The 15620-nt window shown below is 40.9% G+C and overlaps 1 protein-coding gene across 1 annotated transcript in view; it reads left to right on the top strand.

Annotated features, from left to right (window-relative positions):
* STX7 (syntaxin 7) overlaps positions 1-15024 on the top strand; it is a 44033-nt gene extending 29009 nt beyond the window's left edge. The window contains exons 4-10 of the mRNA XM_006127286.4: positions 1507-1597; positions 3425-3562; positions 5046-5098; positions 6448-6538; positions 8801-8873; positions 11143-11225; positions 13657-15024. Coding sequence (XP_006127348.1) covers positions 1507-1597; positions 3425-3562; positions 5046-5098; positions 6448-6538; positions 8801-8873; positions 11143-11225; positions 13657-13749 — 622 coding nt within the window. The 3' untranslated portion in view covers positions 13750-15024. The remainder of the gene's footprint in view (positions 1-1506; positions 1598-3424; positions 3563-5045; positions 5099-6447; positions 6539-8800; positions 8874-11142; positions 11226-13656) is intronic.
* Positions 15025-15620: the final 596 nt, after the last annotated feature.

The raw sequence follows: 15620 nt of genomic DNA, 5'->3' as shown, positions 1-15620 counted from the left end.
TTCATTTGCAAGTTCGAATGACTACATTAGCCACCCTACTCCAAACTAGGGTGGCTAGTGTAGACATACCCTCATAGTGGAGAACCATATTAGGGATGTAAAAGTGTAGTCGATTAATTGATTAAACAGTAAGCAAAAGCTATAAACCAGTGTTTCTCAACCTTTTTTTAAATAAAGTACCCCTTTTAAAAAAAAAATTAATACCCCCAATACCTGCAGTTTTCAGACACACACTTTTTTTTTCTACCATTGCAGCACATTTGTTTAAACAACTTGGTCGTAGCTGGGCAGGCGATGAAATTTTTGGGTGTAAGACGTACAAAAATAATAAAGTGCTGTAAAACGAACACACAGATTTGGCTTTCTCCAAATTTCAGTTGTTAATGTACTCCCCAGACTTCTCTCTAAGGGTACTCGTACCACTGGTTGAGAAACACTGTTAGAGACTACATACATTCTCCCCTACCCCACTTGCCAGTACATTTTTTTAGCAGGCTGGCCAGCAGCCCGGCTCAGTCCTGACTTGTGATTGGTCTTGGACCTACCCCCACTGTGGCTCTGCATTTATAATGTATTAGGAGCTGGGCGGGCAGGCAGCCCGTCTGAATTCTGGCTTGTTCTGGAGCTGGGAGCTCAAACCATCTCTAAACAGGGGCTGCTGCCAATCTGTGCCATTGCCTCTTTATCAGAGGCAGCGACACAGGGCAACAGGCAGCCAGTCCACAAGGGCAGCTGGGTTTTTTAAACCAGTTCCCTTCACGGACCAGCTCCCACCTGGCACCCAGTGCTGCTGTCTCTGATAGTGACAGCAGCGTGGAGTGGCAAGGGTGGTCTTGGGAGTGAGGTCGGAGTGCACTGGCTGCCAGCCCAACCCCCAGGAACTATAGAACAGTTGACTAATCGATAAGACTTTGAGGTTACTCGACTATTCAGTTAATCAGTATTTAATATCCCTAAACCATACTCCCCATTAGGAGCACAGTTTTTCTTGTTTCCTATCTTCTTTTCCTCCTTTTCCATGTCTGTGACTCTCCTAATTTGCCTTTTCTATTTGACTCCTTTATTTGTCAAAAATGAGACTTCGTTTTTCCTGCTCTTCATTTAGAATGTATCTGAAGTCTGCTCTATGTCTACTTGATGATTCAGATACCACCGCAAAGGCAAGTTGATGAGGCTGCAATTTTCTATTTTTCTGCAGATATTTTTTTCTATAGCTATTTCCCAGAATGGAATTGGCATTTGTAACTTTTTTCTGTACAGCTATCGGTGGCCATCTTGTTGCCAATGCTGCATCACTAATTTAATATCATTCCTTTCGGAGTCTGTCATCCTACATCATTCTTTGTGATCAGTTCTCAACTGTGATGGCGAAGAATAGAAAAGCTTGTAAATAAATATTTAGTAAAACACTTAGTAATGTTCTTCTAAAAATACTGCTGAGCATCAGTGAAATTGTTCCAGCAATATCATCCAGTTTCTATAATATAAATGGTGTGTTTGGTTTAGGCAGCAGAAGCAGCAACATGCAAACCAACTTGCCAAAGAAACTGACAAGTACATTAAAGAGTTTGGATCTCTGCCTGCGACAAGTGAACAGGTATAAAAATAAAGAATATTAATAATTTGAAACATAATGTAGGCTGATATAAAGTGTCTGAATGGCTCCAATTATGTATTCATGTTAATTGCTCTCGTTACTAGACATTGAAACATCCAAGTGAGGTCTGTGTTTCAAGATGAATGTTTGGTGCTATGTAGAAATAATTTGTAAAAGGTTTCAACTGCAATGAAATGCACAACTGCTTTCTGTAAGCAAACACTCTCACTCCCTACAGTGTATGAGAATTAAAGTGTTCTGGACAAGAATTGCTACCACACATGGTACAGTAAGTTTCTGATAATCCAGCACCTTTAGGACCCAGGGTGTGCCAGATTATCGGATATGCTGGAGTACCAGAAGGGGGGCTATGAGGAGCTTGGGGTGGGGGGAGTCAGCAGAGAACTGCACAGCGTGGGAGAGGGTGGTGCTGCAGGACTAACCCAGCTGCTCTGCCCCCCGCTTCCCCAAGTCAGCTGCTGCTGAAACTGATCAGCGACTGACTTGGGGAAGCCGGGAGCAGAGCAGCTCCAATTGTCCAGCTGGCCAGAGCACTTCCAGGTTCCAGTCGGTGCCAGACTATCTGGAATGCTGGACCACTGGATGCCGGACAGTTGGAGTTTTACTGTAATTACTATTGCTGCTTGTGGAGTGTTTTTGTGAGACTTGTAGGATTGAGAGATTTTAAAATGAGTGAGTGTGGTCAACAGAATAGCTTGTATTTGGTACACAAATACCTCTAGACAAAAGAAAAGTAATTTCTTGGCCCTGGAGTCTGATAGTTTGGCTAAGTCTACACTGCAGGTTTCTTGCGCAAGAACTTTTTGTGCAAGAGTGTGTTCACGCTGCCATGTGCTTTTGTGCAAGAGTGTCCATGGCAGTGTGGATGCTCTCTTGTGCAAGAAAGCTCTGATGGCCATTTTAGCCATAGGGGTTTCTTGCACAACAAACCCCAGTTTCCCGTCCACACTAGCCTTTTGGCACAAGCTCTTGCACAAAGGCTTATTCCTCATAGAAAGAGGAATAACTCTTGTGCAAAAAGCCCCGTGATCTTACGATTTACTGTACTTTTTCTTGTGCAAGAACGTGCTTGTAGTATAGATGCTCTGCAAGTTTTTGTGCAAAAACTCTGCCATGTAGACATAGCCTTAGTGATCAGAAACTCAGCCATGTTGTTTTGACCAGACTGTTCCCTCCTGTCCATGCTCCTGACTCCAAGATAAAAAATGATAGTGATTTCAGATGGCTTTAATTTCCCCATAGCCAGATTCAAAGGGAAGCTCAGTGTGGTTCACATGGAGATAGAAAACTAGAGATTTTTCTCATGCACTCCCAGTGTCCACTGTCAGTGATTTTTTTTCCCCCTCCTCTCCCTCCCTGGTGGTCTAGGCTGTAACATTTTTAAATTTTACAATATCAAAATATTCAGCAATTGTGCAGTGGACCTTCTTAATAGTTTGTTGGTAAGACAGAAGTTCCCACTAGTGGTTTGCTGAAAGATGTCTGGACATGCAATCCTAGAGCCTCCTCCTTAATACCAGCTGTTAATTACCAATAAGGCAATTGAAAATGCATTGCATTCCTAATACTACTTTTCCACAATTGTGTAGTAGTGATACGGTCGTTGTGTGAACCCAAATAGAAGTCAGTCTATACAAACTCAAAAGGGAGAGAGTGTCTGAGATACTCTGCTCAAAGTGTGAGGCCCGTGCTGAGGGGAATAAGGTGGGGGGTGGGAGAATCTGTGAAGCAACTTACTTTTCAAGCCTTGAGCAACAGCAAGTGTGTTCGATGGTGTAAAAATCTAGTCTAACTTTCCTCCAACAGCGTCAAAGAAAAATACAGAAAGACCGTCTTGTGGGGGAGTTCAGTGCAGCACTGGCCAACTTCCAGAGGATCCAAAGGCAAGCTGCTGAGAGAGAAAAAGATATTGTAGCCAGAGTAAGAGCCAGCTCTAGGGTGTCTGTAAGTATCCAGAAATATATTATTGAAGTCAAACATTATTTTATATATGGCAGTAGGTTTATTAGTATAAAACTTGCCTCTTTATTAGATTGAGAGCAGTATTCTTGCAGATGTATAATGCATGCACAATGCCAACATAGTTGCTTTGCTTGCCTCTGAACATAATGTATTGCATTTAAAAATTGTGTGTTCAGTTTAGTTTAATGATTGGATTAAAGAAAACATAATTTCATAGTAATTCCTGACTAAAACACTTACTTTGTCTTGTGCCTATATATGTTTCACAAAGGTGTTCTGCATAGTACATATGCCCTAATTTTGCTTTAGGAGGTACATAGATAGAAAGATCAATTAGGAAGATTGACATGTAATTGCTTAAATGATAACCAATAAGCCTAGGTTTATTGGTTAATCCAAACTACATGTGCACACGCCCATAAGTACTGGATCCCATGGATCTGCCTGTCCTCTCGACCTCCCAAGGAGAGGCAGCAAGGGGAGGGGGTGGGGAAGGGCTCCATGTGGCACTACTGCTTTGAAATGCTGTGGCGGTGTTCAAAGGGGCAGCGCCGCACAGCTGATCCCAGGCTCTGTGCGGTGTTGCGCCTTTCATAGAATCATAGAATAATAGGACTGGAAGGGACCTCGAGAGGTCATCGAGTCCAGCCCCCCGCTCTCAAGGCAGGACCAAGCTCCGTCTACACCATCCCTGACAGATGTCTATCTAACCTGTTCTTAAATATCTCCAGAGAGGGAGATTCCACCACCTCCCTTGGCAATTTATTCCAATATTTGACCACCCTGACAGTTAGGAATTTTTTCCTAATGTCCAATCTAAACCTCCCCTGCTGCACTTTAAGCCCATTACTTTTTGTCCTGTCCTCAGAAACCAAGAGGAACAAATTTTCTCCTTCCTCCTTTTGAAAGCAGCAGTGCCCGCATGGAGCTGACCCCAGGCTCTGTGCGCAGCTGCCCCTCTGAAACACCATGGGTAACCTTGGGTGGTGCTGCCCCTTTGAAACGCTGTCACGGTGTTTCAAAGTGGCAGCGCCACATGGAGTCCAGGGTCAGCTGGGGACTCCCTAGTTGACCCAGGGCTCCATGAGGCATTTCTGTGGAACCTGGGGTCAGCTGGGGACTCCCCGGGCTCTGCACGCTTTGAAATCTACACAGGCGCTTCCACTTTGAAATACACAAGAGCCCTCGGATCTCATTTCAAAGGAGGAACTCAGAAGTGCCTATCGATGCAAATTCCATGTACTACTCGACTAGTAAATTAACCAATATTTAACATCGTTATGCAGACTCTGATTAAGACATGCATATGTATAGCAGCACCATATTGCAAACAAGTCACATTTCGTGTTGGAGTTAACTTAAGTTAAAAGCCCCTTAATCTGTATTCATTATGGGAATATCAATAAACCCTCTACTATGTACCTGTCACTCTAATAAAATGAACTTACTTTTCTTGATTCTACAGGGTGGTCCTTCAGAAGACAGTTACAGAGAAGGAGCACTTGTCCCTTTGGACAGGTAGGATGGTGTATCATAATCCTTACAGCCAGTCTTGTAAATTGATTGGTTAACTTCAACAATGGGGACTTATAGTCCTTGGTTACATCTTAAATATATCATATGTTGTAAGAGAACATGTACTCATTAAGGTCACTTATACAGTGCATTTAAAAAAATCATTTATTAAAGCATGCTTTTGCGTGTGTGTTTTGGAACCCACTGAAAGCTATAATCAGCTGCTAGTTTTCTACACAAGTTAAAACTGAAAATATGTTTTCTTGGAAAATGTTTTTTTTTTTTTTTTAAATGTTATTGCCATAACACTATCAGACTGTTTCTGGGTTTTCTGGTTCTTAATGTAACCTGTTTAACTGCAACAATGGAGGTTGGACTCTTCTCTCCATCCTCCACCCCAGAAGAGAACCCGTTTTTATTGACTAATTTTAGTTTTTTGTAATATAGTTCTATTACAATAGAGCCCAGAGGCTTCAACAAAGATGAGGACCTAAGTATTGTACCAAACTCCTCTCCACATCTCCACCAAATTAACCTTTATTTCCATGGACAATGGACTCAAAGCTAAGAGTTTTGTGTGTTTTGAGTTAGTCAGGTTAGATTTAGCTAATCCCAGCCACGGCTGCCCTCCCACTTATTTTCGGAGAATAAACTGCCAACTGTAGGATAAGGGGGAAGAACAGACTAGTAGATAGACACATACATGTTGACAGCTGCTGCTTATGCATATACATTTTTTATTTAAGGTTGCTAAAGGGGCTTTTAAAAATTCTTACGAATTAACACTAAAATGGAACATGCTTCCTCTGGTTTGCTAGAATCTTCTGAAGAAAGGACATTGTGGTAAGGAACCTTTGTCCAACTATGCCTGTAAAGGGCAATAGAACAACAATGCAGCCATTTGTCTTTTTTCCTTCCAGATTAGTACAGATGAGTCTCTAGAACTTGTATCCAGAATACCTGCATTTTTTCAAAATGTCTTTAATCTTCAGTCTCCACTAATAAGAAGCCAAAATGGATTTCAGCCTGCAAATGACACTGTTCAGAATCCAAATGGAAAGATACATATCATCTCTGCATGCTTAGTTAGAAAACAGTGAGCCAAAACACTCAATTTTCAGGCCCTCAAAGAAAATTATTCAAAGCAGGCTGTGAAATGCCTGAGTCCTCAAGCCTATCACATCAGCTGCACACACATTTTGCAAAGGAAAACATGTCTTGTTGGTAGACAGTTTAATGTGTTTTCTCTCTATTTTAGTCTTTAACATGAAATGTATTTCAACCTTATACGTAAGGGGAGTTCACTCAGCCTGAATATTCTTGATTGTGTGTGGGGTGTTTTTCTTTTACAGTCAACCTCAAGCACAGGTGCAAGATGAAGACATTACAGAAGATGATCTCCGTCTTATTGAGGAGAGAGAGTCCTCCATCAGGCAACTTGAGGTGAGGTGTGCTGCTATGTGCAGTGTTAGAACAAACTTGAGAATACTTTTCTGATACTACTTAGTGCTAAAACCTGCTGCACTATTGGGAGGAATCCATCCTCAAAGGTGAGACAATATTTTTTTAATGAAGAAATTGCTTTAAGCAGTAAGGTAAAGAACCGCACATGGAATTTCCTACATGAAGGAAACTTACTTTTTACTGTTCTGTTAAATAATGCTATGATGTACTAAGCTCTCCTGACTTCACTTGAGGAATAAGCAGGCACACACGTGACTATCAAATAAGATAAATCTTGGGTTTTCGTGCAAAGATCCCTAGAACTTTTTTTCAGAGGGTTTTCCTCATCCCATAGCATCTTTATAGATATGCTGTGTAGCACAGTATTGCCTTTCATTCTTGTCCATAGTTTGTTCCTTCATTAAATCCATTTTGGTCATGTCTCCTGCACTCTATTTAAAAATTTGGAAGGGGGGGGGGGAAGGAAAATATCCCCTCTATACAATTTTCCAGATGTATCATTTTTCATTTTTAGTGCCAATTGCCTTTATGTTCAGCTTCTATTTGTGCTATATATGCATATAAAGTACCAGTAATTTGGCATATGAAATATTGACTCCAGAAATGACTGAATTTTTCTGGACTTGGACAGAAATGCTTGAGGACAGTCCCTCTGTCTGTGCATTCATTTACCAAAAACAAAACAAAGATTGGGTGGGAGAGGCAAGAGAAATTCCAGTATTTTAAAATTAACATATTAAATGACTCAGAAATGGAAATGCAGGTTATGGATTAATGGCATTGTGGTAGCTGTGGATTTTGAAAAAGTAACTGACTTCAGAACTTCAGTGGGAATGAATGATCGATTTCAGACGGACTGAAATTATACGTCTCTTGAGCTCCAACAAAGTTCACCAGCAAATAAGATCCTGGAACTGGACTTTTAACAGGCAGCTTTGCTGATGTATGAGACAAATAGGATCCAGTCCTCCTTTTCTTTATAGACTTTGTAGTACTGATTGTGTAACTACTTATTTTTGTGGGTAAACTAAACTGATCTAAATAATTGTAAGGAAAACAACAAGGTGACATGTCAGTTTATCATAACATTTAATAGGAAAAAAAAAACAAAGTCTGGTAGTACTTTATAGAGTAACAAAACATGTAGCTGGTATCATGAGCTTTCGTGGGCACAGCCCACTTCTTCATCTGAAGTGGGCTGTGCCCCACGAAAGCTCATGATGCCATCTACTTGTTGTGTTACTCTATAAAGTGCTACCAGACCATTTGTTGTTACAGGAAAAAAAACAACAAACTAACTCTGCTACCCCCTGAAGCTCTCTAACATTTAATAGCTAGTATGGTGTATTCCACTGCCCTCTACTGGACAAATATTTTTGGTAATTTAAGGGTTCATCAATAAGAGTTCCACAGTTTTTAACTTAAACAGACTGCTGCAAAACCATATGGGAAGACACTTGTTTCCTTTTGGTTTAAGTCACTGACTAATTTATTTAAGCCATATTGACATAAATTACTCTTAAACTGACATAAGTGTGTTTACTTGGAATTTTGCACTAATTTAATTAAGGCCATGCTTGTACAGAAAGTGAACATGGAACAGACTAGAGCACTTCAGATTTCCACCCCGATTTGCTGAGTATTAACACTCTGGATAGATAATTATCGAATACTAAGACTGGAAGGGACCTCGAGAGGTCATCGAGTCCAGTCCCCTGCCCTCATGGCAGGACCAAATACTGTCTAGACCATCCCTGATAGACATTTATCTAACCTACTCTTAAATATCTCCAGAGATGGAGATTCCACAACATCCCTGGGCAATTTATTCCACTGTTTGACTACCCTGACAGTTAGGAACTTTTTCCTAATGTCCAACCTAAACCTCCCTTGCTGCAGTTTAAACCCATTGCTTCTTGTTCTATCCTTCCAGGCCAAGATGAACAAGTTTTCCCTAAGCTAGTTTAAAAACACCTTTTAATTAAGCCATAGCAACTTTGTGTGTAGATAAGATCTTAGAAATTGGCTTCTAATGCTAGTAGGATATATAATGCAACTGACTTTGCATATTTAGATTAATATGATTGGATTATTTTAAAACAAATTAAAACTTGAGCTTTGTATTATCATCTTGGTGAAGGAAACAGCTGCCTTGTCTGAAATAATACACAACACTTAGCTAACTACAGGAGTTTCCCATGGCATGTGCTAATTTTTTTAATAAACTATATTCTCTTGCAGGCAGATATTCTGGACATCAATGAAATATTTAAAGATTTAGGAATGATGATTCATGAACAAGGTGATGTGATAGGTAAGTGCAGATCAAAATATTTTAGAAAATTTGCATGAAATTTAAAAATGGGGAAGGGTGGGATGAATGATGGTTTCTTCGTAGATTATTCTTCATTCTTTATAATATTTGGCTCTTAGTTTTAAACTACTAAATCATGATTATGCAGAAACTAGCAAAATGAGATTTGGAAGTAAGTGTGTGTGTGTGTGTGTGTGTGTGTGTGTTTGGAGAGTCACCTTTGCTGGCTGATAATACTTTAAATTGATTGAGATTCTAACCTGTTGTGGCAAAGATTGTTGAGTGATCTGTTAAAGCAGCCAAGAAAGCAAGTACACTTGCAAAACCTGCTTTAAATGTCATTTGATCCCTTACTCCTTGGTTTGAGTTTGGGTTCCAATTTTGAGAGTTCTAATTGCATTTTTATTTTTTTAAAATGGCTTTTTCTCCCCTTTTCTGGGGAAATGCCCTATTTAAAATGGGGGAAATATAAAGTATTAAAAAAACTTTTCTATTCCCCCCCCCACTAGTTTATTTCCTTGGTTCCTTATGTTGAGCAGAGCAAAGCAAATTAAGCTAACACCAAAAAAGTTATTCCAAAAAAGATCCAGATAAGGAGTAACGTTGTTGTCATTATATTGGTTTGATAATGCCAGTAAACTACCTTGAGTAAACCCTTAGTTATTTCAATAACTTAAAACTTAAGCACAGACACCATTTTCTCATAACTCTCACCTAACCAACATTCACAGCCTATGAATTTTTTTGTCCCCCAAATCTTTTTTTATAATTACTGATCCACCAAACTTTTCAGACAAAATGTCCAATTGAATTTCATACTAAGTAGTATTCTTAAGGAGTTCTCGTTAATTTCATCAGTCTGTCACCACTTTCTTCTCATGTCTGTGCCTCTTTTCTGTGCTGTAGGCATTCTTCAGCGCGCACTCATTTATTCTCCAACATCAACTTTTCTAAAACTGTCTTCATTGGTTCATGTTCCAAGCCAGCTCTTCACTTCTAGAATACCTGAACTTAGTGTTATAACAATATCTATCAGAAGTCAATGCTGGAATACTCTGAATGCTTCAAAAGTTAGATGGGTCATTGGTGTACAGTAGATACAGTGAAAATGATAAAGAAGGAAACTTCCATAATACAGTAGGATAAAGTGTGTACGTTAGTGAGCATAAATTCAAGTCAAAAGTGATCTTGCACTTTGCTATATGTGTATTTGAGTGTTTTTTGTTTTACATTTTAATACTTTTTAGGGGATCTTTTTTTAATCCAGGAAAGCAAAATAAAAATACATGAGGTGATGGTAAGCTATTGCCTGTAGGTCTGTTTACCACATTATTGATTGATTTTTTTTTTTTTTTGGCCACTAATGATTGAGGGTTGTGTTTTTGTACTTTGTCTTATCCAACTGTACAGGCAGTCCCCGGGTTACGTACAAGATAGGGACTGTAGGTTTGTTCTTACGTTGAATTTGTATTGAAGTCGGAACTGGCATCCAGATTCAGCCGCTGCTGAAACTGATCAGTTTCAACAGCGGCTGAATCGGGACACCAGTTCCGACTTACATACAGATTCAACTTAAGAACCACAGGCGTCCCCAAGTCAGCTGCTGCTGAAACTGATCAGCAGCTGATTCCAGGAAGCCCGAGGCAGAGCAACTCTGCCTCAGGCTTCCTGTAGTCAGCCGCTGGTCAGTTTCAGCAGCGGCTGACTTGGGGATGCCTGGGGCAGAGCAGCTCGGGTGCTGCTGGGTTGGTCCAGTAGCGCTAAGGAGCGGTGCTGCGGGACCAACCGGCAGCGCCCCACCTGCTCTACCACAGGCCCCGGGCTTTGCTCCACGTCTCCCTAGTCTGCTGGGGGGGGGGGGCACTAGCTGCGTTCTCCCCCCCCCCCCCCCCCCCCCCCCCCCCCCACCAGCAGACCAGGGAGACAGGGAGCAGCTTTTCTCGCCCTGGAGGAGGCGGGCGGTGGGACCAGGCATCCCACCGCTCCAGTCCTCTGGGGCGAGAAAATCCCCGTTCGTAACATAAGTCGGATCCGCGTAACTCGGGGACTGCCTGTACATAGCAATTCAAGGGGTAGGCTTGTTGGGCTTGAATTTTGTGAGTAAATATCTTCTCTGGGCTTGTGGAAAATCAGAACTGCAGCAGCTTTAAGTGAATTAGGAATGGGTTGCAAACACATGAGGCTTGTACCATGTCAGATAATTGAAAAATTAACCTTTTTCTACTTTTTTTTTTATTTATTTTTTATTTATTTATTTATTTTTTTAAAGACAGCATAGAAGCCAATGTAGAAAGTGCAGAGGTACATGTCCAGCAAGGAAACCAGCAGCTTTCAAGAGCAGCAGACTACCAGGTAATATCAATGCCAAGTGTCTGTCATCTATCAATAATTATGCTTTTCAATTATTTCTTAATTTGTGTTATCGTTGTAGTTTTAGTTTAATTCTTCCTTAAAATTGTTTCAATGCTTTGGAGACCTACTCAAAGGGCCAAGACTGGCATAGGATCTCTGGGCCACCGTTCCAAATTCAGACCAAGTTAGTAGTAACAAAGTCCATGCCCTCAAAGTTTAGCAGCCTCATGTGAAATTAGTTGACTGGTGTCCCAATACTATGAAAAAACACCGTAATTGAACCTCTCATTTCTGGAGCTGTGAGGGAAGGATTGAATATGCATGAGCAATGAACTTCTCCTTTGCTTGGTAATTTTCCTAAGTCAGGATTGAAGTTCACTGGTAGGGTAGTGTAGGGAAGTTTTGTGCTGCCACTGCCAAGGCTGCATACGTCTCTGCTGTTCCTAGAGGACACTTTTCCAGTTCCACAATATTCACTGACTGAAAAAAAATAAAATAAAAAGAATTTTAGAAATATATGAAAGACTTATTTTATTAAAGGTCTGTACAGAGATTCTTAAATACTGGCCTGTGTTAAAGATAATCTTGTTCTTAATACATCCTCTTCCTTGAACACTTCTCTTTTCAAGTTGGCCTTTGCCTTTTAAAGTCTTCTTTACATGATGCAGTTATAAGTTGGCAAATGAATCAGTAGGGACAATTTATTAAACCTAGATTTGTCTGCTGGCTTGTAAGAAACAAAATAAGGTGGCCAGATGTTTTTCTAAAGTGATAAGCGGGGCTGATAGCCTAAGTGTTCCCATTATAAGAATCGGTTCTTTCAGATGTTATAAGTTTCCAAATTTAACCATTTGATATGAAAATTTCCCATTCTCGTGTCTGCCTGGAAAACTTCAGCCAAAAGTTGTTGAAACAGCTGGATCATGAGTCTGGAGGAAAATACATAATTTTTATCCCCAGTAAAAAAAAAATTCTGGGCGCCCTTTATTTGACAAGTTTTAGCATCCCATGGAGAGAGTCTTGAAATTTGACTCTGAAGCAGCCCCTGTCCACGTCAGGCTCAGGCACCCCACAGGCAGAGGGAGGAGCAGGCCCTGCCTACAGCAGAGGGGTGAGCGGGGGGGGGGGGGCAGAGGGAGGCAAGGCAACACCTGATTACTTTTTTTCCCATTTGCTGGAACCTGTCATCCTTTGTGGATCAGCTAGTAAAGGGAAGATGAGGAACACACTTTGCCAGTGGATGTTATAAGTTTGCTGACAATGGAGGAATGGTGACACTCGAGCACCTGAGTTCTGTTGCAGGTTAAGGAGTGCCTCCAGTGGTCATGAACAGTGGCAGAAGGGTTTCTTTGTCTTGTCTTGCTCTACCCTACTTTACCAATTGATTCTTCATTCCATTTATCCTCTTCAGGTCCCTGTTCAAGTTCCAGTCCAAGTCTTTCTTATCTGGGCTCTTCTTCATAACTAGCCAATTAGGTCTTCTCTCCTGAGCCTCTGGTTTCTCTTTCTCTCCTCCTCTTGCCTTCCTCCCCCACCTCCCCCCAGCTCTGCTCCCCCTCCTGCCTCTCGGGGGACCGTGGAGCCCAAATGGCCGCTGGGGCGCCACACTCCCCATGCTGCATGGGGGGGCGTGGAGCCCAAACTGTCGCTTGCGTCACTTGCTCTCACGCATGGGCCTGGCTGAGCAGCACAGAAGTCAGACAAACGCCACGGCGGGAGGCGAAGGGGGGGGTGAGGCGGTGACGTTCACGGGTAGGGGGCGGGGCCTGGAGCCGCTGTCATGTTGCACATCACTGCTCCCCCCCCCTTTGCCTCCCGCCGTGGCACTCGGCTGACTTCTGCACCACTCAGCCGGGCCACCGCGGGGGAGCAAGCAGCGCAAGCGGCCGTTTAGGCCCCGCACTCCCCATGCAGCACGGGCCACCCAGAGGAACAGCCAGCATTTCAGGCAACAGTGCCCCCCCAGAGGGCTTGTACTTGGCATTTTGGCATTACAGACTCTGACACTGGGCTACTATACATATGATTTCTTCATTCCCTAGAACATGTTGTCTCCTTGCCCCCAGGCTTCTATCCCCCAACTAACTCATAGCCTCTGCCTCCCCCAAGCTACCTCTTTTCCAGTCTACTCCTTCCACTGTGCCTCCCCTTTCCCTTAATGTTGAAAAAACTATAATTCCTTAATTTCCTATGAGATGCCAGGGAGAATGGTATTTGTGTTGGGGGGAGGGGGAGACAAATGCCTTTGACAGCTAAAGAGTGAAGTTATAACTTTCACTGTTTCCAGTTTCACTTTTGCCTGTTAACCACTCACTGACTTCATTGTCTTTTAAGTACACCGCTCGTTTAGACTGTGTAAATAACAGAACCATAGAAGCAATTAAAAAGTTCTGAACACTGCACAATATTTTTTTTGTTTTTGTGTTGACAGCGCAAGTCCCGAAAGAAAATATGCATCATCATTCTTGTACTTGCCATTGGAGCAGTGGTTCTTGCACTTATCATATGGGCATCTACAAGATAGGACTGTGGAGATAAATATTATTTAAATTATGTGAGAATACACCTACAATCATTTTTGGCTACTTCTGAAGCTGTTCAGTAAATGATGGTTCAATACTTTATAACTGTTGCTTTTTAAAAATCTGATAAATGACTGTTGGTACCACTAGTTGGTATAAATTCCTTCCATTCTTGGATTTGAGAAGCTGTACTGTCAAGGCAACAGTCCATCGGCTTTATAAATGTACTTTTCAATGGTAAGCTTACTGAACACCTCTAAATATTTTGGGCTAATCAAAAATTCTGATAAAGCGGGGCATAATCTGTTTTGATATTTCTAAGTTTTGCCAAATAAAAACAGACTTTTCTGCACTCATTCTAATTGGGACACCACACTTATTGTCAAATTATTTTTAAACTGGTGATTAGGCATTAAGTGTCTAAGAAATATCTTTCGTAGATTTCATTTGTCTTGATCTGGCAGTAGGGACCAATGTGCCAGGAAAAGCCTATTATAAAGGTAAAATGGATGGCAGTAATTTATTAATATAGGCCTTTTAATTTGTCTCTTAAATGTAGAAATGAGACTTAAGGCATATTTTTAGTTAGTGTTTATGCACCTAAATTATGCACACATCTGGTATTCTCATGCTTAAAATAAGTGTTTGTTTAATCAATGATTATGCACAATTGCACATGTCTTACTGAAAATCTGGGTATAATTCTAATTGTGGACTTCTTAAGTATGGTATTGGGAATACTGAAAATTTGTAGTTTCCCAATTGCATTTGAATTCCAATGGCCAGAACTTGACATTATGGTACAAATACTTTGAACAGTACAGACTTCAGTTTTGTTTTTTAAAGTTTCTTACGCAGTCAGCGAGAGAGGAAGGCTAATAGATTACTTCTAAATGCCAATTATGGACACTGAATTTGAGATCCTGCTCATTTGAACTGACGCAACTTGCTCAGAAGTTTGACCATACTTACAACTTTCTTAACTTTCTAACTTGATTTTTTTCTTTTTTGTGCCATTTTGTATTAATCCATAATTAGAAAGGTAATGTTTTTGCAAACTAATCAATTTGACTTTTTAATTGATGTAAGTGCACTAATCAGGAATATTGTGCAGAAGAAAATGTCACTTAATCTGTATTTTATAAAGTTCTTGTACAGCAGTTTGGTAGAGAATGAACTGTTTACATGGCAAATTGAGATTTGCTAATTGAACTATGAGTATCTATGGACTTAAAATTGTAATCATTCAGTCAAAATAAAGCTGTTTTTAAAAATGAGGGGTCTCAAACTTTGTTTTTGCTGAAGGGAAGTGCTGTATGCCTATAACTTATCAAGTGATTAAAACTCATTTGAAGAGAAACAAACTCAAATGGTAAGTTGCAAATATGCAAGCTGTTTCATGCAAGGACTGTGCATCTCTCTGTGGCCCCATTGGCTTGGAATGGGACTCCATGTGTAGAAGAATTCAGCCAGATCACAGATTGCAGGGTCAAAACCCAATCTTGTATAATGGAAATTAAGGTCTAGCTTTTCAACTCCTTTTTCCTGGTTCTTCAGGAGAATATATATCACCAGTTCTTTGTAATTTTTAATGTATTAGATGGGAGCCTAGAATTACAGGATGAGAACATATAGAAGTGTGTTAAAACTTATCTTCTCATATTTAATGTCTGGCTCTTAATGCTGTAGTATTTGAGTTTCAAATACTACAGGGAAATGTTCTTTTAATTAAAGCAAGGGAGGGGAACCTTTGGTGTGCAATGGGATTTTGGGGAGTTTGTGAGGGGATTGTGGGTGTCTCACCTTCAGTTGGGGGCCACATGAGTCACGGCTTGTGTGGCTCTCACTTTGTCAGTTCCCCTTCCCTCCCCCC

Source organism: Pelodiscus sinensis, chromosome 3 (genome assembly GCF_049634645.1).
Source record: "Pelodiscus sinensis isolate JC-2024 chromosome 3, ASM4963464v1, whole genome shotgun sequence".
Classification (NCBI taxonomy): Eukaryota; Metazoa; Chordata; order Testudines; family Trionychidae; genus Pelodiscus; species Pelodiscus sinensis.
Note: the sequence above shows the minus strand (reverse complement) of the source record. Positions and strands in the feature narration are given on the sequence as shown.